Source organism: Castor canadensis, chromosome 5, assembly GCF_047511655.1.
Source record: "Castor canadensis chromosome 5, mCasCan1.hap1v2, whole genome shotgun sequence".
In the NCBI taxonomy this organism is placed as follows: Eukaryota; Metazoa; Chordata; class Mammalia; order Rodentia; family Castoridae; genus Castor; species Castor canadensis.
In genome coordinates this window covers 103,200,042-103,227,225 of record NC_133390.1, presented here as the reverse complement: position 1 = coordinate 103,227,225, position 27,184 = coordinate 103,200,042, and the positions used below count along the sequence as shown (strand labels likewise).

At 32.6% G+C, this 27,184-nt stretch overlaps 1 protein-coding gene across 4 annotated transcripts in view; it reads right to left on the bottom strand.

The window, feature by feature from the left end:
- Nucleotides 1-320: 320 nt before the first annotated feature.
- The window catches only part of Bche (butyrylcholinesterase), a 92,024-nt gene continuing 65,160 nt past the window's right edge, over nt 321-27,184 (bottom strand). For 3 of the 4 annotated variants that reach the window (XM_020154680.2, XM_074073858.1, XM_074073859.1), the window contains 2 exons: nt 11,569-11,735; nt 321-2,662 (listed from right to left, as the gene is read on the bottom strand). In XM_020154680.2, coding sequence (XP_020010269.2) covers nt 2,535-2,662; nt 11,569-11,735 — 295 coding nt within the window. In that variant the 3' untranslated portion in view covers nt 321-2,534. The remainder of the gene's footprint in view (nt 2,663-11,568; nt 11,736-27,184) is intronic. The other variant, XM_074073860.1, reaches the window with a different exon arrangement.

The window sequence follows — 27,184 nt, the reverse complement described above, 5'->3', positions numbered from 1 at the left end:
ACACCAGGGTGAAAAACAGGATATAGCCTCCATAGGCTGCTGACAGGTGCTGACCATAAACTGCTGATGGGTGCTGACTATGTAGCTGGGGGAAGAAGAAAACCTCTACCCCTTCCTTCTGACAGAAGATAAAAGAGTCCTTCTGCTGTTACTGCAGGGAGCTAAGGGTTTCAGGGCTCCACTTCATTTCTTTAGCTGCAGCCTTTTCTGTCCCTAATAAATATACCTGTGTGTGCACTCTTTGTGTCTTGTGTCTCATGAGTTTATTCCTAAGCCCAGCAAAGAGAAGAACCCCTGGAATGGCCCCCCAACACTTCCTCAGCAATGTGCAGGTTTATTTATTAGAATATTGTGCTAAACATGTCACAGCTGAAATTATATTCAGTTTCAAATTGGACAGAAATAAATTACTTTACTTTTTGGTTACACTCTTCATCCTGATAATTTTCAGCAGCTGAACTTTAGAAAATTAAAACCAATTATTGTGGCATTTTAAAGCATCTGAGTTGTTACCTTAATGTGTACAAATATTTTGAATATCAGTCCAAGAAATGGATATTTTTTCACTATGTAAATAATCAAACTAATGTTCTGATATTGGTTTGATTTACTATTAGTGTTTTGTTATAACATTAGATGCAATTATTTTTCATATTTTTGAGATATGTTCTTAAAAAAATCACCAAAATTGGATGATAGCTCCCATGGCTCTGCTAAGATTGTATCTCCCCACATTCTGCCTCTAGAAAGAACTCTGCTACATTTTTGAAGTTGTTATACACATACTGTTAGTATTTTATATACATTAAACCTTTTAGAAAACAAGCCTATTGAAGTGCAAATCGCCAAGGAAATTCAGAGACACTGATTTCTTTCTCTCCGTCAGTATTCTCACTTGACTTGGGAGTCCTTGAATTAGAATCCTGCATTTAAACTGCTGTTCAAATGGCCATAGCCCAATCACCCAGAGTTCATGATAATTTAGAAATAATTGTGATAAAAGCCAATTCACTTTTTTTTTTCTATTCAGTGGAACCAGGGTTTGAACTCAGGGATTAGCACTTGCAAAGCAGACACTCTAGAACTTTAGCCACACACCCAGTCCATTACTTTTTCTGGGTATTTTTTGGAGATAGGGTTTCATGAACTATTTGCCTGGGCTGGTCTTGAACCATAATCGTCCAATTTCAGCTTCCCACATAGCTAGAATTATAGCCATCAGCCACTGGCACCTGGCTACTAAGTCAGTTTTGATATTATTTAAGTGCTAGTGTTAAGTAGATCTTCTGGCTTTGTACATCATTTTTAAAAGTAACCACCACACAAAGGGTAAGAGAGTTATCAGTCTCTCCATTCTGAACTACCATTTTAGCTTCACAGGAAACTATTCCAGGATTCCAGTGCTCATCTCTGAATCCTTTCTGTCTTCTTTTAGTTGGTTTCTCTCTCTCTCTGTCTCTCTCTCTTTCAGTACTCTTGTTTGAACTCAATAGGTGCTCTACAGGCTTGAGCCACATTTCCAGCCTTTGTTACTGTTGCTGTTTTGGAGATAAGATCTCTTGTTTTTTCCCCAGACCAGCATGGACTGTGAAACTCCTATTTTATGCTTCCGACATATACGTGGGATGACAATCAGCCCCACTACACCCAGTTTTTTCTGTTGAGATATGATGTTACGAATTATTTTGCTCCAGCTGGCCTGGGTCAGAGATCTCCCCATTCTCAGCCTCCCAAATACCTATGATTATAGGTGTGAGGCACCAACACTTGGCAAGTTGTGTCTTCTTTTGATGTAGGATCCTCTGATATGTGAAAATTTGGTTTGCAAGATAAATAATTAGGAAAATTTAACTAATTTGTGTAGAACACCTGTAATCTACTTCATGTGACAAGTCCTATGAAATGATGATCCAGTTGATATGCTTTTGAATTATACAGAAATGCACCTTGACTTTGTCTGTTGGTAACAACATTTTGCACATATACAAAGTATTTCCAAGAGACTGAGCCTTTTACTTTAATATTTTTTCTTGCTTCTACAGAAAAAAAAACTAAAGCTGCCAATTATTTTTTATGTTTGTTAAAATGTCTTATATTAACATTAAATTTATAAATTTATGAGAAGAAGAAATTACACTATAAATTATATTATCCAATATTTTAAGATTTAAGTTATGCTAGAAAGATAATTTTATATGAATAGTAATGAAAATACATATGTGACTAAAAACAGAATACATAAATTTTAAGGTAAAGATGTTAGTTACTCATAAAGAGACTGAAGCATCATAACATATTAATATGCATATAATTAATTGTCTGACTTTCTATTGTGAAATTTAATTAAACATGTTCTAGCTATTTGAGTTTTGAAATGCTAGGTAAAATGCTAAGTGAAAGATGTGAGAGATCGATATTTTCCTGCTGGCATTTTTGTTTCAGCTACATAATAGCTTTCCTAGGAGGTGTGGAGAGAGCTACTGATATTTTGCCTTCATTTAAAGGAAAATGAACATCTATAAAGGGTAAATCTATTAATTAGAGACCATACAGCTCTCTTTCTTGCTAGTGTAATCGTTAAATTGATCTTTCCAGTCCCTCATGTAATTGTTCCAGCGATGGAATCCTGCTCTCCACTCTTGCTCTGCTTCATCAATATTTCCTGTAAAACAAGGGATGAAATTGCATTAATCTAAATTTTAATCTCTGTTTACATTAACTGAAATATAATTTTGATTACCCATGCCATTTTCTCCATGTATACTGCACAGCGATTTTTAATTCTTTGCTATATATCAACTTCTATTTCTATAATAAAAATTTTATGCAGCATATGAAAATACAAATATGAACAAAATGTATATAAAAGGTAAAAGATGTAAAATAAAAAATGAGTTTATATATTACTTTGTGTCAAAGAACATTGCATATGAAACTTTAGTTTCCAAGAAGATATATATGTGTTATTCTCATTAATTGACTCCTTACAACATAGCAAATAACTCATGAAATAGATCTAATTTATATAGATGAATACAATGAACATTACTTTGGATAAAATTCGTTATGTAAATATTGATTAATGAGTGATAACTTTGTAATTATTGTTTATACAGATTTTATACTCATTAAAATATATTTTAATTCTAAGCAATGCTTAATTGTTTCAGCTGTCTACTACATGAAGTCAGTTTATTGATTCCTTTGTAAAATAGATGACTAAGACAATCTTTGCTTTCATGAAGCTCACAAAGTATATGCATGTATCAGGGGAAAGAAGTGTTTAGGAAGAACAATGGAAGACAGTGAATTAAAGAAAAAGTTTATGCACTTCAAGTACTTTGAAATCCTGACTTTTTAAAAAGTGTATTAGATTAATATTAAAGTTCCAGTGAACATTAGAACTCTAAAATTATAAACTTCTAAATTATATATTTATGTTCCCAAAATAAGTAGAATTGATAAGAGTATAAATTGCTTAAATCTGTATTTTATAACTTGTAGTTCTCTTATTTTTAAAACATTTAAGAGGCTGAGCATTAGCAATTAAAATAAAAGCAAAATTTTAAGTAACTTTAAGTATCCTGAAACTAAGGACTGGCTTTTTGAAATATATACTTAGTAATTAGACAACTTTGAAATAAAAAAATGAATTTGGAACAGACCATTTAGTGATTCATTTTAAGTTCTAATGAAAGTCAAAATATTTAAAACGTATGTGCCATTAAAATATACATTGTAATTTATTAAGATATATTTAGATTTGGAATGTTTTTAATTCTTGGACATTGGACAAATAATTTTAAATTTATTTAAAATTTTCCACTTTTAAGTAAAAATGCCTTTAAATAGTGAATGACTATAATTTTTGTGAATAATATAGCTTTTATTCTTAATGGTCAAAAAGCACTAAGCGTGAAAAGGATAAATATAATACCAAATACTTTTCCTTTATACTTTGTTTAAATGATAATTAAATCTTTCTAAATGGTACATAAAACTGAACTTTAAAGCTCAAAAAAGAATATAATTTTTGATGTAAAAAGCAAATTATTGGTAATGTAGCATTAAGATCATGAAATTTAAACTTTCAAAAAGGAACTAATTTTCTTTTCATGTTCATGGACTGTTACAAAATCTGCTTATTCATATAAATGCAAATTTATATTTCTTACATGTCATGATCAAATATCTATGCAATTCAGTATTTTGAAAAACATTTTAGTGCACCAAGGCTCTGTGAACCTGGATACATTTTTTTCCTTTAAAAGTAGTTGGAACTGCTAATACAGTGAAATATGAAACATTTAATTATTTTCTAATAAAATCCAGAAAAGTGAATGTACCATAATAATGAAATGGAAGGTTTGAATGTTATAAAATACCCAAAACCTAACTAAAAATTCTTTCTCCTTTCCCTTATTCTGCTCTTTCCCCCTCTCTCCTTTATCTTCTCAACTCATATTAACATGTTTATTGCCAAGAAGATAAAAAAACCTAGTCATGAGACAATGCGTTTATTATCACCACCAGCAACATTCGTTTATGGTGGCACATCACAAAAAAGGATTCACCTCATTCAAAATTTGAGAGAAGGAGAATCATTAGAGTAGGCAGTGTATTTGATCTGTAGTTGACTAATTAAACCTAACTGGGGTGAAACTCAGAGGCAAAGTCCATGCTTAGCATGTGTGAGGTTGTTGTTTTGATCCCTACCACTGCCACAAACACAACAGAAAAATCATAATTATGTCCAAACACAATGCTCCAAAATGGGATTTTATCGGATTCTACTCTTAAAATCTACAGGGTTTTAACAGAATGGAATAGCTGTTAAGGACAAGAGAATACAAACATGCCTTCAGTCACCGAGGAATAACAATCCTGCCCTAATGTCTCTCTTTACAACCAGATGTTTCTAAAAGTCTATAAATATACTGATGATAGCAACATTAATCAATACACCATACATGTAAAATTCTTGTAAGGGAGGGAAAAAAATTTTTAAAAAGCTTCAAAGTGGCTCAGAGGAAAAAATGCAAACGTCAAAAAATAGAAAAAGAATGTGAAGGATAGCACTAATTTAAAGGGAAAATATTGATCAACACTTGAAAATATTCAAGGGATATTTTAAAAACAGATTAACCCTTGCCATCTTTCTTCAACTTTTTAAGAAAGAAAGTATGGTAATGTTTAGAAAGTCATTGTTAGTAGTATTACTTTCTCTTTTTCTCCAATGGAAATACATTGTTTCAGACAATGACAAAAAGTAATGATGACTGTGATATATTAGGAAATACTTTTTATGAAGGAGTATCAATCAATTGACTGAACTTCCTGAGTTTTTCTATAAAAACTATATATAAAATATCCTTTCTATTTATGCTATACAATGTTTAACCTGTCCAATTATATGTAAGAAAAAGTATGTTCACTTTATTCATGATATCAACAATGGAGCAAATGTTATTTATTCATTGTTTTCAATTCATGTATTTAAATAATATATCTCAAATAAAGTAACACAAAAAAGAGAAAAGTGGAAGAACACAGACAAATATGTAGAACAAATTAAGTGAAAAAATAAGGGTTGGCCGTATGAACAACAGACATGGAATTAAACAAGGTAAAAAGTAAATGAGCAAAAATTATTTATGGATAAGATTAAAAACTTCAAATTAACAGAACTTACAATTCCAGCCAGTTTTTCTAAATAGCATCAAAATTGAAACATATAAGGTAAAATCACTATTCAAATATTTAAGATATATTAGGAGAAATAAATATTGTAGAATTTTACTCATCTCTATTGTTTCTTGAATAACATATTTAGCAACAAATTTAATGTTAAATACTTTAAAATGAAACAATTAAAAACAGTTTTAGAATATTTTAAAGAAAAACTAAATATAAATGAACAAATTATAAATACATAAAATGAAAAAACAAAAAGCTAGTATATTGATACAAACCAACAAACAAAAGCAGTTTTTTGATTGAATTGCACTACCTCAGAAATGAGGTATGTAATAGTTCACCAACTCTAAGTAGACTAGATAGAAAATTCTCATATGCAGTGAAAGCTAATGCATTCATGAATCAATAACCAGAACATGTCAGCCTTCCTTTTAAAATTACTAAATGGCTTTGCTTAAGATAGAATTTAAACTCATTAGCATGACGCACAGACATTTCACTCTGGTCCTGCTTATCTAGTTTCTCTCCACTTTGCCTTCATATTAAGATTCAGTGCAGGCATCTTTCCTTAAAAACTTTCAATGATCCTGGACCCTGATTCCACTACCTCACTGTGAGTGAATAGATGGTCACTTCTATTTGAATATCTCTATTATCTACCAATGCAGTTCCTAGAACACAGTAACAGAGTATAAACACCTTAAAGTTTTATCAAATGAATTAATGAAAAAGTGAAGAAAAAAAATTATATTCCTGCCAGGCATTTTGGTATACATGTGAAAACATTTCCTAAAAATGTTCAGAAATTTGTTAGCTGCTAGCTACCTAGGAAACATAATCCAATCAAACCCACTACAAAAGTCCAGTTGTTTAGCAATTATTTTCCTCTTTCCATATTATTCATGTTTTCATGAGTAGTTTATTTAGGATAACTTATTTTTATTGAAATTAATCAACATTTTATATATGCTTTTATTAATCTTAAAAAATGTTAATTTCAGATGAAATATTCTTCTTCTACCAGTCATTCACAACCCCCTACCCCAAAAGTCCTCTAGGACAAATTTCAAGTCCTCTAGGATATCTTAAGGCTGGAGTTATATCAGTATTACTCATCCTAATGTATAATTTTGCTACCATATTAATCTCCTAATACAGATAAAAGTACATTTTAAAGTCTCCAGATAAAGAAACTCTTAAAATTTTGTAAAGAATAAATAAGTAGTCAAGAATAAAGTTAAATTCTGGAAGGTTATTAACTAATATTGTGTGTTATGAAAAATGATAAATAATGAAGTTTTTGTTTCCTTAAAAATAATTGCCCAATGGAGTAGTAAATATATGTAGAAACCATGAATATTCATGACAGAATGTACATAAATATATTCAGCAACTCATAGTTTTGACCTGAATATTGTTTGGAAAAGAATACTCCTTTATAGGAAGGATAGGAATCTTAGGACATAAATTCAATAAGTTTATACATATAAACATGAATATATTTTAAAACTGTTTATATATGCATCTAGATACATGCAACCTATTTGCAATGATTATTATTCAGCTTTCCTATTCAGCTTTTCTTATCAATTACTTTAATTGTTATTTGTAACCAACTCAATTGTATGAATGATTTAACTACTTTTAAATTATTCAAATAGCACAAAGTATTTCCTGAATGTAAGAGTTAATCTGCTTTTGGTGGGACTTGGGGGAATGTGGAAGAGGAGAATGAAATCATCTTTGTCTGGTGATTCACAGGATAAAGACAAGGGGATAGACATGGAGGTGACATGGAAAATGGTAAGGTCACAAACTGATTGACATTATGTTTTCAATTCACATATTTGTGAACTTTGTTTTGTATGCATTGTTTCTCATTTGAAAATTAAAAGTTTATGCTTTTCATTAAAAATAAGAATTAGTGTTTGTCTTGCCAATAAAGAAGAAAGAAGACGTTTAGAGTGGAACTCAGACTGAGAATTAAGGGATGTTTAGTTCATCTGGGCTGCTTTAACAAATGCCATACGCTGAGTGGCCTGTTAAAGAACAGACACCTATTTCTCACATGCAAATTCCAAGATGAATGTTCCAGCATATCCGATGTCTGGTGAACACTTGGTTCCCACTTCATAGATGGCAATCTCATCGTGTGTCCTCACACATAGGAACTAGAAAGTTATCTCAGGCCTTTATAGTAAGAACATTTCATTAATCCCACTGATGAGATCTCTACCTTCATGATCTCATCACCTCCTGAAAGACCTACTTTCTAATACCATAACCTCAGGGATTAAGAATTCAACATATGAATTTTAGTAGGACACAAACACTCAGACCACAAACAGGAGAGAACACAAGAAAGGTGAATCAACCCAAAATTGCTACTGGAGGTAAAGCTAGAGGAAGCAATTACATGGGTAATGAATTGTGATGAGCATAATAATTAAAAGCATAATTCATTTTTCAAGAGTTCATTGAAAAATCTCTTTTGTTCCTGGTCACATGCTTATTTATCTATTGTCAGTGATTTACAAAAATTATTAAGAAATGCATAATTCCTTTTATAGTAGATTACAAATTTTACTTTACTTGTTATAATTTGAGGGTGGGTTGAGATAGTGGAGTGAAGTACTTTAAATTCATGTTATGTATTATGAAAACTTCTTGTACTATTAATGTGAAATAAATAGTTAATTGATTCAACTATTAATATCACAATCTTCTGTTTGATTTATCTTAAATAATACATGGAAATTTCAAGCCTATTTAGAAAATAAATCTATTTTGATATTTTTATTGAAATCATTTTTCCACTCTCACATCTGTGATTGTCATTCTTGCTCATTAATTGCCAAAGAGCAGTGACTGACTATACAAAGTAACCCATCCAAAAGACATCCGAAGCTCTTAAATTTAGAGGTGGTCTTCTTTAGTTTTGGCAAGCAACATATTCCATTATTCATTCAAAGGCCAGTAGAGGAACCATTGTAGCTAACATATTTCTTTAATGATATGAAGGTCAAAGAATATTTTCCTTTAAGTAAATGTATTCTTTCATTTTTTGAAAATATATCATTGATGACAATTAGTGGGTGATTTACATCCTTTTCTTTTTTGAAGCATGTATGAGATACTTTTCAGTGGTAATCTTCCTGAAAATATGATGCAGATAACTTTTGAAACAAATGCTACAAATTTATTTCTTGCAGGTACAATACAGCATAGATATAGGCTGAAGTACAGCCTGGAAGTGAAGTGCTAGAATTCACATGTTTAAACAAGTCTTAAGAATCATTTTACTTGAGAACATTTATTGCTGAGTGTAAACTACAACTGAAGTGGTACTTATAAGGCTTCTTGCATGTCCATCTAAAGTGTACTAAATATTTATTCTTTTAAAAAAATTCTCATTATTCATTTATTCACATGTGTGTACATTGTTTGGGTCATTTCTCTCCCCTCCCCCCCATCCTCTCCCTCCCCCTCTCACTCTCTTAAGAAAGAAAGTAAGTAATAAATCTTTGAAATTTTTCTTTGATTATAGACCAACATTTAAAGTATCCCAGAAAAAGTTTAGTTTAGGTATGTAAGTAACACCAATTTTTAAAACATTAAAGATAAAATATTCAGTTTTGAGAGCCAAAAAATACAAGGTATTTTTATTGCTTTCTAATCCCCCTACATTGCTTATTTACAAAATCTAATACATGCAACTTCAAATTGATTGTTTAAATGGATCAGTTTTTTAAATTCATGGTTGGTGTTACAACAATCATGTCTGCATTTACTTTGGAATTTACAAAATATCTTTAGTATGAAAAGATTTGGGGGAGAAAGCATTTTGAAAACTATGTTAAAATATAAAATCATATCTGAAGACACACTGGAAGAACCCTTAACATGGTGGCAGTCCAGACCCAGTTATGGCATTTCTGTAACTTTACTGTTGTTCATGTAGGTAACTGTGAGGCATTGGTAGAAGCAGCAGCAGCTGGCCCCAAATTTTGGAATTTATTTATGAAAAATGTTTTGTGGCAGATAAGTACTTAGAGATAGAGATTTTTGAATTTTATCTTGAAAAATGACTGGTACTCAATTTTATTTAATTAATAAAGAAATTGCCATAGATCACTTGTGTCTAAACCACAACCAAGTTTAGCTTGCAATAAATACAAATTATGATCACCTCTGCATTCTCCCTTTATTTATTTTCCTATAAATTAATACCATCTCATTTAAGAATATTTTAAAATAACAATTTAAGAATATGCGGTCTGTTATATGTTAAATGGTATTTGTTTGGAGGTCAGAAAATTAAATGAGCTACCTAATTGTTATTCATACCCAGTGGATTCAAGGTCTGCACTGTTGTTCTGCCAAGGGGTTCTGAGACCCAACTCTGGTCATATACTTATCACACAGCTTTTGGTAATACACAGAGCACTGCTACACAGAAACATCTCCCAAACAGATGGAGTACACAATTATAATTTTGGTGAGTAAAGTCTGTTAATCAAAAGGCATATTATACAGTTTATTGAATCTTTGAGATGTTTTTATTTGTCTGAAAATAACTCCCAAATTTTCTAAACAAGAAAATAAAAGCATACACTGTTTTGAGATACACAGTCTGAACAACACAAAGTTATGGCAATCAGAATGGTGGAACTGGCCAGCAGTGTCCGGTGACTGCAAGTTGGTTACTTTTTGAAAATGAGACCTGTTTAAAGTATTTCAGGAATGGGGATGGGGGATAAAGGAGAATGATAGAGGGGGTGAATTCAACTATAATATATTGCAATAACTTTTGTAAATGTCACAGTGCACCCCCAGGACAACAATAACTTTTTTTAAAAAATAAAAATTTAAAAGTTGAAAATAGATGTGTACCAGTGGGAAGGGGGAGGTGGCAGAAAAAGGATGTAGGAGGGTGAATATGGTACAAATATTGTGTGAACATGTATGTAAATATAAAAATGATATGCTTTGAAACTATTTCAGGAATGGGAGAAAGGGGATAAGGAGTTTCGGAGGAGGTGAATTCAAGTATGACATAGTTGTTACATTATAAGAATTTTTGTAAATGCCACATGCACCCCTATCCAGCACAACAATAAAAAATATCAAAAAAGGACTAAGTGAATATAAAAATGACGTGTATTTTAAAACTAGGCAGTGGTTTGAATATGTGTCGGTTTTCTCCAAGATCATCAAAGTTAGATGATATGTTTTCTTTAAAATTTCCTTAAGTTGATTGAAGTATTTAATAAATAATATTTACAATTGAAATAATATGCTACTCTGAAACAATTTTCCTAGCATTTCCTTATATAGCTTTAAGTCATCACACTCTGAGGACTAGCTAATGAAATTATTGTTTATGATATTGGTCAATTTATAGGTACATCTATGAGTGCATTCCTGAATTTTCATATGCAAATTTTGAAACTTTCCTTCTTAGATGCCAAGCCTTACTATTTATCAATAAATTTGTTTTTATCTATTTTTGAGTACTTAATTTTTAGTTCTATTCATTTTTTGATTTTGTATATCCATTTACACATTTATCCACTAATTAATTTCTCAAGGATCAGCTGAAGAGTAGGCAGGACACCATTTAGAGTCTATGTTTCTCTGGGAGGAAATTTTGGTTTTTTTCCTTTTTAATAAAATGTTATTCACACAGTAAGTGATCAAAACACATGTAAACTTCATAGAAGAAAACTGATAAAATAATGAACTCACTGAAATCAAGTAACTATAAAGCATAGGTGTGTATATTAACACCATATCTTAAGTACTCTATCTTTTCTTTCACTTACATGGTACACAATTGATTAACCAAATGTTTAAAAAACACACACACACCTGTCATTTCCAAGACTTTGGGAAAAAATAACTTCCAGAATCGGCACTGTTGAGTACGTGGTTTCATGTGTATTCTTGGTGACTCTGTGTTCAAGGATAGGTATTTTTGTTCAGTACTTTTGAAGACTGGCCATCCTGTGCTATTGCTCTGGGTCCCATTTGGATGTCTAAATAATTAGAGACATTATAATTCTTTTGAAGTCATTGTTAGAAAAAAGTATTATGTTTTAAAAACTGTTAACAAGAACTTTTAAACAATTCCAAAAATACTGATATATTTTGATGATTTCAAGTATATATCAACTGCTTTGAGAATATTGAGTACCTTGAAACAATATAGCATACAAGGATAAAAACATTTTTCAATTTCAATAAAATATTTCATGATTTGTACTGAAATATACTCACAAAGGCAGTGTAATTTTATTCCATTTTTTTCTTTTATCCCAGATGCATCCTCTTCACAATTTATCTTAGCACCTACTCAGTGTCTTACATCAATTTCATTTCCCTTATTCTTGTCAGTTCTGCCTGAATTTGGGACTGACCACTTATCTTATTATATAATGATTCTGTTATTCTAGGAAATTACTACACCTGACTTTTAGTATCATCTTAATCTTTCTATGGCTAACTAATTAAAAATTCCTCAGTAATTCCCACCTGGGTTCAGATCAAGGTAAAATGCAGGATTTAGGTCACATTTCTGAGCTTATTCCCAGAATAATGTTCTATTCACAAACCAGCCAAGAGGAATTAGTGACTATGCACTGTAATTCCTGCCTCTATTTAACTTCTTTGCCTCTGCTCTAGCTATAAGTTCTTAAAACTCTTTTATTTCCTAATCTCATGGCTTAGTTCAGAAACTTCATATTATCTTTTTTGCTGATATCTTATATAGATGATTCTAATTTTAAAATAAATAACAATTGACTATATTTTTTAATATTTTAAGCTTGTTTGTAACTTTGTGGCATTCCATAAATATTACTGAGGTTACATAAATGGAAATGCAATTATTATTATGAGTTAAATACTAAGCTGGGATCTACTGATACAAATATATTTGGGACATATTATTTCCCTCAGGGAATTCACCAGCAAAAACATCCATGGAAACAAAGAATTGACAATGCAATATATCCAAGTTAAATAAAAGGACAGAAATTGTCAAAAGAAACAGGCATCACTGCATATTCAAAAGGAAGTCACCCAAAAGAATGGGATTCTGGTTGATGTAAGGAGAAGAAATACAGAACAGAACCGGAAAGATAAGTAGGGAGAGGTAACAGAATTAATATAGAAATAAATAAGGAAACTGCTTCTTAATTAAATTTAACGATGAAAAACTATTCTCTAGAAGTAATTATTGGAGTTACAGATTCATAAAATTTGTGTTATCACATTAACATCTGACAGCCTAGGAAAGTGGTTTAGACTTTAGCTTGTTCTTCAGGGATTTTTGACAACAAAAAAAGACTACTGCAAAGGCACTCATTTAGAAACATTGACCTGACTACTTTGTGGGTAGTTGCGTGTACTTCTATCATAAACAGATGAATGAAGTTTATGATAAAGATGAGAGATCTATTCCTTTCTTTTAGCTAATATGTTAAGCAAAATCATATAAGAAAAACTCCCAGCAGATTTTTCTAAAAGTTCAGCACACAAAATTCGTTGTTCATATATAGCATCTGTAAATTATTAATACATAGAAATTTGGGAGTAGTGTAAGTACATACAAGATAATGTTTGAGGTGGAGAGGGAGTCTCAACACAATAGAAATTGGAAGAAAAGCAGACATTCATCAACAAGTTTATCTAGAGGCAGGTTTTACCTCCAGGAACTTACACAGATAAAGCACAATAAATTCATATTGTCATAGAAGCAGGCATATCATCCATGACTTCAGGAGTTTTAGATACAAACAGCTTCCTGATGGACTAGTTGATGTTATGTTACAATTGGATGATTTAATAAGGATTGTTAATAACCAGAACTGTTCATGCTAAACGGTGGTAGAATTGAAACCTCCTGCTTTAGGGTATTATTTGAGAGAGGTCAAGAAGAAAATTTCTTTAGAACACAGATGGTACAATTGTCTAAGAGAATTGATGCAGTTCTTTTCCTTTCAGGCTGTAGAAACTAACAAGTGCAGCTGTTGGAGGTTGGATATTAAGGCAGGAGAACCAATGGTCTGATTCAGTACAGCAATTCTTATGTTCCTAAATTGCCCACTTTCCTTCTAATTCCACTCTAATTAACTTATGGCACCATTTTAACAGCACATTCATTTTTGGCTTTTGCAAATGGTGACTTAAACAGAGCTGATTTATACTTGAGTTCAAGAGCAATGCACTAATGGCAATACCTGAGTTCATTTAGCAAACTTTGTCATATGAAATAACTTATGACATTCCAAACTGTCATTCAGAGATAATAAAATTCCTTTGCCTATGGCTGCAGACAGTTTCAAAAACATGATTGAAGTAGTTATTGAAGTGACAGAGCACTTGAATCTATAATTTGAAGAAATCTCCTAAGAACTTAAAATTTATAAAGAGATACAATTCTCTTCCTATTGTGAAATACAGCATATTTCACAGATCTACAATTCCAGAACACTATATAATCCCAATCTCAAAATTTTAAGAGTCATTTAAACATCTCGAGTGTGTTATTTCTTCAAAACATTTTTGCTTTTGTCACAAAATAGACTTCAAAGTGCTTATTCCTAAAGTATTTCAAAAAATAGAAAAGACTCTGCTTTATTTTATTACCAGGTTCTTTTTCATACTTTTTGACATACCAAAATGGTTCAAAAGATCATCTATTATAATTTTTCTCTTATGTAGGTTTGAAAGACTGTGAGACATACCCTACTTAACCAAAAAAGGCAGAAATTGTCTTCTTGACATCTGTGTTACAAAAAAATTATCTTCCTGTCATTGATACTTGGGCAGATATTTAACAAGTCATTTTGTGACTAGATTAACAAAAATACCATGAATTGACATAAGGTGTCCTAATAAGAAGTATGCACTTAGTTGCAAATGAATGTTTTGTTGGAATTATAGAACCTCAATTGCGCCTATCCAATCTTAACATGGAAATTATCATTTTCCTTAAGAACTTATAATTTATAATGTAAGAAACTTATTTTCAATTGACTTGTATAGTTGATTTTAAAGTGAATGTATTATGATATGTTATAAAATCTAGTAAAATGAAACCATGGTTAGTAGTTATAAAAGCCAATTGAAGTATTTCACTGTTCCCAAGAGGACTAGTGACAGTAATATCTTAAATATACTAATATAAAAATACTGATGAATTTATATTTCATGTTATAATAGTGCTAATTACATTTCTAACTTAAGGAATGGAGGGAATGTAAGAGAAGTATACTTTAGAAATCAAAATCATACATTAGTGCAACAAATTTTTGTAAAGTATGAACTATGTCAGATATTATTTATTGGACTCACAGGAAATTAAAGAGACAAAATAAAAATTCTTGAATTTAAAAATTTTCAAGTATAAGAGATATTGATAATAAACAACATCAATAAAAATATTTAATGCATTACATAGTAATAGGTACTTGAGATGATAAAAAACTGAGGAATTTGGATAGCAGTGAATCCAAGGGAGCATCAATGTGTAGAGGGTATTGTAGGTAGGGTAGTATAATCAAGACTTTGGCCTATTTAATATTTTTAAACTGATACACAAAATAAAAATTATTCATATTAATGGGGTGTCATATGATATTTTAACACATGGTGTAAAGTTTAAATCAGGTTAAATATATCTATCTCCTTAAACATCTGTCATTTCTACATGGTGAAAATACTTTCCTCTAGCTTTTGGAGATGCACAGTAAGGAATTAATATCTATAGTCACCCTACTGTAAATTACTACACAAGAGCCACTTCATCCTATGTAACCATAACTTAGTACTCCTTGATCAGTTCTTGCCTATCTCTCCTTCTTCCTTCTTTCCCCAGCCACTGGTACCATCATTTCAGAATCAACTTCTATAAGATCAACTATTTTATGTTTCACATATTTTATTGGCATTTATCCCTCAAACATAACCTCTCATGTTTGAAGTTGCACATTATACCTGAGAGTTAATACTAACAAGATGGCTCATCATGGCCACCTGATAATTTTGGCTAATGAGATGACTCATAGTGGGGCTGGCCACACTGAAAATTGGCTCTCCCGGAAGGATTAAATGTGTGAATAGAGATCTGATACTTCCATGCTTGTGATAGCCTGGTGCCTCAGGAAGAGAGGGGGTGGAAGATTGAGCCTCAACACATGAGCAACAATTCAATCAATCATGCCATATAATGAAATCCAATGAACAGTGTGGCCTCTCTGGATTGATGATACCAAACGTGTGCACTGCCATCATTGATGCCACTGAGGATCAAGAATGTCTGAAGACAGAAGCTTTGTGTTTGGAATTGCCTAGGCACTATTCTGCCTTCTCTGTCTCTTCTTTGGGAGGTTCTGATTTATATTCATTTGCTATAATACAACTACAATTGTAATTATAGAGTTTTAGTGAGGTCAATGAGTGGATTAGTGAATTATTAAATGTGAGGGAGTCCAGGGGACTCAAAATTTGTAGCAGCCTTGTCTGAAGTAAAGGTAGCCATGGTACTCAAACCAGTGACTAGTGACAGAAAATAGACTAACTTGACAATCTGGAGAGCTATGCTCTTAAACTCCATTTTGGCCAACTCCGGGCAAGGGAGATTTGTGATATTTGGTAGGAAAGGAACTTTAAAATGGAAATAAAGAAGAAGAGAAGCCAGCAATGCAGTAGTTTCAGGGAAGACTTTTTCCAGCAGAAGCTTTTCACAACAAAGGTTGCAAGATGTGCACATGCCTGGCCATTTTCCAACAAAATCAGGTAGGAGAATGTGATCACAGTGGAACCAGCTAGGATGGCAGTAGAAGGAGATGAGGTTAGAGAAGCGACAGGATATCCACATTGCTTAATGCTTCATCGGTTCTTGAAAAAAATTTGCATCTAGTGTAACAGGGGAAGCAATAAGGGGATTTGCACAAAAAAGAATAAGAAATCACTTGCATTATTTCAAACATCATTTGATTACAGTGTTGAAATAGAGTACAAATGGTTCAAGGCCAGAAGCAGGGAGACCCTAAGGTGGCTACTGGAATAATGTAGGTGAGAGTTATGATTGCTTGGAACAAGAGGTATTGGTACATATATTTTGAAGATAGAGCACATGTGATGGGTGAATAGGTGAGATATAAAAAGAAAAAGAGTAGTTAATGAGGATTTGGGCCTGGGAAACTAGAAAATTGAGTGGAGTTACCATCACTGAGGTAGATAAGAATATGAGGACAGAAACTTTGGAGGACAATAACAAAGAATTCCATGTGATAGATCTATTTTACTGGTTAGAGTTTTTCTTATTTTAATTAAATTTATTTTAACTCACATATTAAAATATAAAAACCATACATGCTGATGAGGTAACAGATGATGTTTGGATAAAAGAGTATGTTGTATAATATTTATATCAGGTTAAACATGTCTACATTCTCATTAATTATTTCTTTATGTCAAAATCAGTCAAATTCTTTCTCATGGCTTTTTAAAACACAGAACAATGTACTGAATCATGGGGTATATGCTGCCTGTTTTTGCCCAGATGACTGATCCATGTCTTCTCATACCTTACCATCTCTCCAGAGAAACCTCATCATTAGCCCCATGATGCAGCCTGTCTTTATCTCCTCAAATGGTTTTTTTCATGTTAGATGCCCTCTTTTTCTCTTTTCTCATTGGAGGGTAGGTCCCATGGAAACAGCAATTTGATTGCTTTGTTTGCAACCTGAAACTGTGCCTGCCTCATAGGGTTCAGGCAAGAAGTATAACTAGAACATAGACACCAATAAGGAACATAACACCAGGTACTTTGTTATATAAGGTACTCTTTGTTTTTTAACAGAGTTAAAGTTAGTAAATGATTACATTTGAAAACTATCACAAAACAGACACACATACTTTATAAACGATAATCTCTCCATTTTAGGAAAGTTCATATTCTGATACAAATATTGTAAAAATTCTGCTTTCAGTCAATTTTAACTGTAGCAATTGGACACCATGGGTCAATTTTAACATGTGCTTCATATGTTCCTTATTTTTCCTATGATATCTTTCCTTTAAATAAAAATAAATGATAATATCACATGTAAACTGTGGCCAAAATGACACATTTTAAAAGTGAAATGTGAAAATTTAGTACTATTTATGTGCCAATTGAGCAAAATACAGCATAAAGAAACTTTATTTACTTGTATCAATTGGTAGTGATGCCAGTTAATATAAATGTTCACACATTGCTTCTATTATTTGACATATTTGCATAAGGAACAGACAAAATAATTTTTCACATAGTAAACAAAGTCATGCTTCACATTTCAGCAAATTATGAAAATGAAATCTGGCCATAATTTGTTTCAGGAAAATATGGAAAGCAGTGGTGTTAGTTAGCTTTCTGTCACTGTAACAAAATATTAGAGAAAGCAACTTAAAGGAGGAAAGATTTATTTGGAAGCATGGTGTTAGATGTTTCAATCTATGGTCAGCTGGCTCCATTGCTTTGAACCTATAGTAAGGCAGAACATAGTGGTAGAGAAAGAATGTGGCAGAAGAGTCTTCTCACTTCATGGAGGCCAGTAAGCAAAGAAAGTGAGATAGCAATTTCCAGGGACAAACTATACCCCTCCAGAGAACACCTTCAGTGACCTACTTGTTTCAACTAGGCCCCATCTCCTAGGTTCCACCACCTCCTGATAATGGCATTAATTAATGAGTTCATCAATGCACAAATCTACTTATATGAGCAGAGCCCTCAAGATCCAGTTACCTTACAGAAGCCAATCAACTGCCAAACATGCCTATAACAAACACATGAGTTTTAGAGGACAATGCAGGTTCAAACAATAATTTAGGTGAAACAGTGAAGCCAAAACAGAAAGGGAACAATAAAATTCTGTTTAGCCCAATATCGTCTTTTATTATTCATTTTGCACATGAGCTCATTAGACTACATTTGAGCATTGAACAAATTTCAAAGTTTTTGATTCTTTCTAGAGGATTTTTCTATGACTCAAATATTGTTATAAATTTGACCAAGTTCTATTAATGATTTAATTTCTAAAATCTAACCAATTTATAGATTAGTAAGATCATAAGAATGACCAAGGATAACTTTTTAAAATTAAGTAAATTAACTGTAACATTTATTCTAATTATATTCTCAGCTAAAATGTGTTTTAAGGCCACAGAATTCTATTAAAGCATTGCCCATAATTTAGTCATACTGTCACCATTTTAAACCATAGCCAGTATCCCAGGCTGAATTAGTTTTATGGAACTTCACGTTCTGAATTTCATGTCTTTATACCATCTTCCAAGATTAATCTTAAAGACAAATGAAATAATTCCATTTTTTTCCTTTGTGTACAGACATATGTACACATGCCATCTTAATCTGTTTGGGCTGCTTATAATCAACAGAAATTTATATCTCACAGTTCTGAAAGCTGGGAAGGCCAAAATCAGTGGCATGTTTGGTGTCTGGTGAAAGCTCACTTCCTGGTTCTTGGTCATTTTCTTGTTTTGTTCTCTCATGGAAGATGAGGAAGGGAGCTGTCATAGACCTCTGATGCAAGAACACCAATGCCATTCCTGAGAACTCTGCCCTCAGGACCTAAACACCAAAAGGCTTCACTTCCTAATAACTTCACATTGTGAGTTAGAAATTCAACATAACAGTTTTAAGGGGATACAAACTCAGTATATCAAACACAAATCACAGACACAAAAAGATTTGTATGTGTGTGTGTTTGTTTACTCAGAAACTTGAATATTAGAATAACAAAAATAATTAAACAAGTAGTTTTTGGAAATGTAGTTAATAATTTAATAATACAATATCATGTTAATGTAAAACATTGTAACAATGCCAAATTAGACATATAAGAATTGTATTTTGTGCTTCAGAGTCAATCACATCTTATTTATTTTGATACTTGCAACAGCTATTATCAGCCTTGTCAAAATACATGTTCAGAAAAGTTTGCTGACACAAAAACAGAATGCAGGACAAAAAGCAACTCAGGAAATCAAGGAACTCAGGAAGACTTTGACAAAATTCAACATCCTTTCCTGATAAAAGCTCTGAAGAAACCAGGAATAGAAGGCTCATTACTCAACGTTATAAAAGCAGTATATGAAAAACCTACAGCCAACATCATACTACATGGGGAAAAACTGAAACCATTTCCTTCAAAATCAGGAACGAGGCAAGGTTGTCCACTCTTTCCACTCTTATTGAATAAAGTGCTGGAATTTCTAGCCAGAGCAATAAGACAGGAGAAAGAAATACAAGGGATTCAAACAGGGAAGGAAGAAGTCAAATTGTCCCTATTTGCAAGTGATATGATCCTATACCAGAAAGACTCTGAAAACTAGACCAAAAAACTCTTAGATCTCATAAGCCTGTTCAGCAAAGTAGCAAGATACCAAATCAATATATACAAATCAGCAGCATTTCTATACACAAACAATAATCTGATAAAGAAATCAAGAAAACAACACCATTCACAATAGCTCCAAAAATTTAAATACATAAGAATAAATTTAGCAAAGGAGGTAAAAGAAAGGAAGAAAGGAAGGAAAAGGGAAGGAAAGAAAAGTGCCCAAGAAAATATACATGTATGTTCCTATTATCAAATTTGAACAAGCTAAAACATCAGTACACTAAACTTTCTAAAAACAACAACAAAAAAACTAGAAGAAGATTTCTTTTCACATAGTTCTAGAAAAAAGGGGGAGATTAAACTCTGTTAAGTGATAAAAAGATGAGATATATTTAGCTGCATATCATCTTCTAATTTAAGTATAATTAGCAGTAGTTATTGGAGGGATTCAGAATGTGGAATGAAGTTTTAGCACTGACAATAAGCAAAGGATAATTATGATATAGTATGAATATGTATTTTCTGTTAAAATGAGTGCCTTATAAATAAAAAAATGTTTGGTCTGAAAGACGGGAAAAAACATGAAACTGAATCTTGCCTATAAGTGAGACTTCTTACACAAGAGACGAATAGCCAAGGCAACACTCAGTAAAAAGAACAGTGCTGGAGGTATCACCATACCTGACTTTAAACTATATTACAAAGCAATAGTAATAAAAACAGCATGGTACTGGCACAAAACAGACATGAAGACAAGTGGAAAAGAATAGAGGACTCAGATATGAATCCACACAGCTATACCCAACTTATTTTTGACAAAGTTGCTAAAAATATACGATGGAGAAAAGACAGCCTCTTCAACAAAAGCTGTTGGGAAAACTAAAAAAACTGAAACTAGATCCATTATCACCCTATACCAATATTAACTCAAAATGGATCAAGGACCTTAATATCAGACCCCAAACTCTAAAGTTGGTACAGGAAAGAGTAGGAAGTACTCTGGAATTAATAGGTATAGGCAAGAAATTTCTCGATGGAGCCCCAGCAGCACAGCAACTAAGAGATAGCATAGATAAATGGGACTTCATAAAACTAAAAAGCTTCTGCTCAACAAAAGAAATGGTCTCTAAACTGAAGAGAACATCCACAGAGTGGGAGAAAATATTTGCCAGCTACACATCAAAGGACTGATAACCAGAATATATAGTGAACTTCAAAAACTAAATTCTCCCAAAACTAATGAACCAATAAAGAAATGGGCAAGTGAACTAAACAGAACTTTCTCAAAAGAAGAAATTCAAATGGCCAAAAAACACATGAAACAAGGCTCACCATCTCTAGCAATGAAGGAAATGCAAACTAAAACCACACCAAGATTCCACCTCACCCCTGTTAGAATAGCCATCATCAGCAACACCATTAACAACAGGTGTTGGTGAGGATGCAGGGAAAAAGAACCCTCTTACACTGTTGGTGGGAATGTAAACTAGTACAATCACTCTGGAAAAAAATTTGGAGGCTACTTAAAAAGCTAAACATTGATCTACCATATGATCCAGCAATACTACTCTTGGGGATATACCCAAAAGAATGTGACACAGGTTACTCCAGAGGCACCTGCACCCCCATGTTTATTGCAGCACTATTCACAATAGCCAAGTTATGGAAACAGCCAAGATGCCCCACCACTGATGAATGGATTAAGAAAATGTGGTATTTATACACAATGGAATTTTATGTAGCCATGAAGAAGAACGAAATGTTATCATTTGCTGGTAAATGGATGGAATTGGAGAACATCATTCTGAGTGAGGTTAGCCTGGCCCAGAAGACCAAAAATCTTATGTTCTCCCTCATATGTGGACATTTGGTCAAGTGCAAACACAACAAGGGGATTGGACTTTGAGCACATGATAAAGCGAGAGCACACAAGGGAGGGGTGAGGATAGGTAAGACACCTAAAAAACTAGATAGCATTTGTTGCCCTCAATGCAGAGAAACTAAAGCAGATACTTTAAAGCAACTGAGGCCAATAGGAGAAGGGGACCAGGAACTAGAGAAAAGGTTAGTTCAAGAAGAATGAACTTAGAAGGTAACACACATGCACAGGAAATCAATGTGAGTCAATGCCCTGTATAGCTATCCTTATCTCAACTAGCAAAAACCCTTGATCCTTCCTATTATTGCTTATACTCTCTTTTCAACAAAATTAAAGATAAGGGCAAAATAGTTTCTGCTGGGTAACGAGGGTGTTGGGGGGAGAAGGAAAGGGTGGGGGGTAAGGGAGGGGGTGGGGGGAAGGGGGGAGAAATGACCCAAACATTGTATGCTCATATGAATAAAGTAAAAATTAAAAAAAAAATCTAAACATAGATCTGCCATATGATGCCATATGATCCAGCAATCCCACTCTTGGGGATATACCCAAAGGAATGTGACATAGGTTATTCCAAAGGCACTTGTATGCCTTTGTTTATAAATAACAATAAACCCATGTTTATTGCAGTGCTATTCACAATCACCAAGTTATGGAAACAGCCAAGATGTCCCACTACTGATGAATGGATTAAGAAAATGTGGTATTTATACATAATGGGGTTCTACTCAGCCATGAAAAAGAATGAAATCTTGTCATTTGCAAGTAAAGGGATGGAACTGCAGAACATCATTCTGAGCGAGGTTAGCCAGGCTCAGAAGACCAAAAGTCATACGTACTCCCTCATATGCAGACTTTAGATCAAGGGCTAATACAGCAAGGGGATTAGACTTTGGTCACATGATAAGGCAACAGCACACAAGGGAGGTATGAGAAACCCAAAAAAACATGATCACATTTGTTGTCCTCAGTGCAAAGGAACTAATACAGAAACTTTAAAGTGACAGAGGTTAATAGGAGAAGGGGACCAGGAACTAGAGAAAAGGTCAGTTCGAGAAGAATCAATTTAGGATGTAACACATATGTACATGAAAGCAATGCAAGGAATCTCCCTGTATAGCTATCCTTATCTCAACTAGGAAAAACCCTTGGTCCTTATTGTAATTATTTATACTCTGTCTTTAACAAAATTAGAGATAAGAGCAAAACAGTTTCTGCCTGGAAGTGAGGGGGTGGGGGGAGGGAGGGAGGGGTTGGGGGAAAAGGGAAAGGGTGGGGGGAAAGGGGAAGAAATGACCCAAATATTTTATGCACATAAGAATAAAAGAATTTAAAAAAATAAGTGAGAATTCTTTTTAGTTGTTTGTTCTTTGTTTTTCTAATATAGGATCTCACTATGCAGCCCAGATGGCCTCAATTCATTGTCCTGTTTCAGTCTCCTGAAGTTAGGATTACAGGCATGTACCCCCACACCCAGCTAGGTTGGACTTACTGAGTGACCTCTGACATGGGGCACCTTATTTTGCTACAATCATTTTCTCTTTATTTTTTTCTGGCACCTTCCAAAGAGCCTTATATACATTGCTAATCAATATTGTTTCACTCAGGTATATTTAAGAGAACAATGAAGTAAAAACAGCCTTCCACAAACACAAACATAATTTTCTTTTCAATCCAAATCAGAATTTTCCAACATAACTTCACTTTTGATGAGATATATTTTTCTTGTTTTTTATCTTAAATTTTTAACTTGGAATCAAACATCCATTTTGAAGGACATTTTCTGTATTTTGTAAGAATATTTAAATTCAGAATTCCAGAACCTACAAAGCTAATTTGTCATGACACATCCATGGTTGCCTAAGAGAGAGGTGATGATGCAGGGGAAAGGGTGATCACAAAAAGGTGACGGAAACATTTGGTACCTTGATAATGGTTATGATTTTCCAAGTTTACACATTTGTCAAAATTCATTGGACTGTACATTTAAAACTTGTGCATTTATTCATACTTAAAATTTACCTCAACAAACTTGATTTATTTTGAAAAAAATCTTTGTGTTTAAAAGAGGCTTGATATTTAACCCACTGTCCTAAATACTTCACTAAAATATTTAGATAGTGTCATGAAAATCAACTTATTCTTGGCTCTCCTTTAGTAATTACGGTATTCTGCACATCTTCAGTTGTTCATCAGCTGAATGGGTAAAGGGCTGCCAGACACACAATTTCTAAGGGCTTCAGTATACTGTTGGTATGACGGATGAACAATTTTCATGGTCTGGAAAATTATTCTTTCTTCTTTCCTCTGCATTGTTCAGTGAGAAGGGTTTGTGTAATTAATTGGAGAGTTAAAGAGGAATACCAGTCAATGTTTAGCTCTCCAGAAAAGGCACTGAGCAGAAAGCTGCATCAATTTAAAGAGAAGCAGAAACTCTTCCTTTATTTATTTGTTCCTTTCTCCCTTTTTTCCTCCTTCCTTTAATCTTCCTTCCTTTCTCTTTCCTTAGCTTGACAAGTGCATCCAGACATCTTACCTAATTTTCAAATATGAAGATGTATTATATCTGTACTATTTTTTTGTCTGTGTCAACTGAGAAATAGTTACCATTTGGATGTAATCATGAATCACAGAGGTGTTACAGTTCACTGATGCACAGAAAGTTCAAATTTACTTTTACATCATGACAGTAAAGCATTCATTTTAATAAGGGGGAGACTTTGCATTAAATATAAATAGAAAATATTTCCAAGTTCCAAACAAATTGGTTCTCTTTTAAGTCTTCCAAGGTCTATCAGTTTTGCTGTTACTCACGTCTGTTTGCTCAGCTTTGTGCAATAGATTAATGGCAGCAAGCCCACAGTTTCAGAAATGAGCTGAGGAAATGCCAAATAAAAAGTCCTAGAAACTTAATACTGTAGTAGAGCTGCAGAGAATATTTGAAAAGACTTGGGGAAATAAAATGAACTAAAAAAATTATACAAAAGTGTAATTCTTAAGAATTTTCTTTAATGGTAATTTGAGCATATCAAAAATTCTTGAATTCATATTTTCTTTATATCACTATTCACAAGTGGTCCTTATAGTTGACTAACAACCTCCATTAGAATGTGAAAGTTAGTGGAAGCAGATCATGTGTCTGTTTTGCTCACTGTGTAGCCTAGGACAGAAAGTACTCAAAGGCTGCTTTGTGAAAACTTTTACCTACCAGAAGATTTTTTTAAAGCAAGTAAACCATTAAATTGATTATCTTTGAATGAATCTTGAAAATGATTTGAATTAAACTACAAAAAAAAGACAAATTACAGCCTGCCTTTTACAGCCTGCCTTTCTCAATGAAAGAATAAAGTTGTTTCTTTCTTCAACAACTAGTATATGTGCTGCTCAAGGTATTTTGAGATTATTTGAGATCAGTTTTTAAGATATGTGAATAAGTAAGAATGATGTATTTGTGTAAATACATCATTTACACAAACATTTATATCTATTAGATACTATTATATGCATTTTTGAAAAGTCAGTTAATCTTCACAACAGTTTCTTTGTGGGAAGTGGTAAAGTTATTCAGATTTTGTAGAACAGAAAGATGAGTGGCAAGGTGTAAATAACTTGTCCAAGTCACACAACTGGAATGGTTTGGATAAAACAAAAGTCATCTGGTTGGATTCAGTGATCTCAAAGATTAGAAATTGAAAGTATAAAGCTGATGCTTTCACCATTTCAACTAACTGTTTCAATAAGAGCATTAAAATTTTATAGTAGTGTTTCCTAATGAAAAGTAGTCACACGTTTTGAAAACTAAATTTTATAGTTGCATTCAATTATACAAATGAAATTTAAAAACATCCCATTTAAAATGATAGAATCTGAAATAATATACTTTTTAGTATTATGTTCATGGTTGTAGGTAACTATCTCACTTGATTTCATTCTTTTTTTCTTTTTTTTCTTCTGAGGGTGGTACTAGGGTTTGAACATAGGGCCTCCTAGTCAATTACTCTACAAATTGAACTATGACTCTCAGCCCTTTTTAGATTGCTTTCATTCGCTAAAGTTACTTTAGCTATTCTTGTGATAAGATCTCACATTTCTCTCCTCCATCTAACTCTATCTAGCTGGGATTACATACATGTACCACCATGTCCAGCTGTGTACTAAGAAAGGGTCTTTCTAACTTTTTTGCATGGGTTATGTTGAATGGTGACGCCACCCACATTTCTGCCTCCTACTCCTGAGTAACTGCTCATCTTATGCTTTGTGTTGATCATTCATAAACCAAATTTAGGTTAAAACTTTAAGATGTTGAACCCAGTGTAATTTTATGTACTAATGTATTCAATATCAAATGTGCAAGTAAACAACTTTGGTAATGTGTGGAATATAGTGCAAAATAAAATTTCAACATTCTTGTGATTTATTTTATTTATATGTGTTATGTAAGACATCACTTTCATGAAAAGTAATGTACTAGTTTAAAGTTCTCGAATAGCAATGACATTTTTTCAGGAATCTTTTACCACTAAGTGGTATTATTACAATATATCCATATCCTAATTGCTTAGAGATTTTTTCCAAAGTGAGAATCTAAGTGAACTGAATTCCTAATATTAAGGTACATATAGTGATTTATATAAAACTTCATTTTAATGGCCAATTTAAGATACTTCAAAGACTAGTTGGTGTCTGCTATCTACCATATAAAAGTCCATGTTGTTTTAAAATATCATTCTATCCTACTAATTTTTGGACTAATAATTAGCTAAGTAGAAATAACATATTTACATTTTTCATTATTTGAACCTTTTATGATGACCCATTTTAGCTTTCAATCATTTTGCATCAAAGCATCTATTTTATTAGCGTGCAACCAGAAATGTTTTAAAATAAAAGTTCCCTAAATTTAACTTGTTTTGTTAATATTTTTCTGGGTATTACTTTTAGTAATTTATTATTACATAAATTATTTTTTTCACTCAAAAATGCCTATGCCTTTTAATTAAAGGAGACATCTCCTTGAAGTTATATTGTTTAACCTCTCAGTTTTTTTTTTCTCTTCATAAAGCCATTCTAACTATTCTTAGTTCACTTTTCATAATGGGTGTGTGTCACACACTAGACATGACAATTCTACTCCCTGGCAAATGTGTTCTTTACTAAATCTGGCTGATAAAACAGTCTGTATTTAGGTCCTACTAGT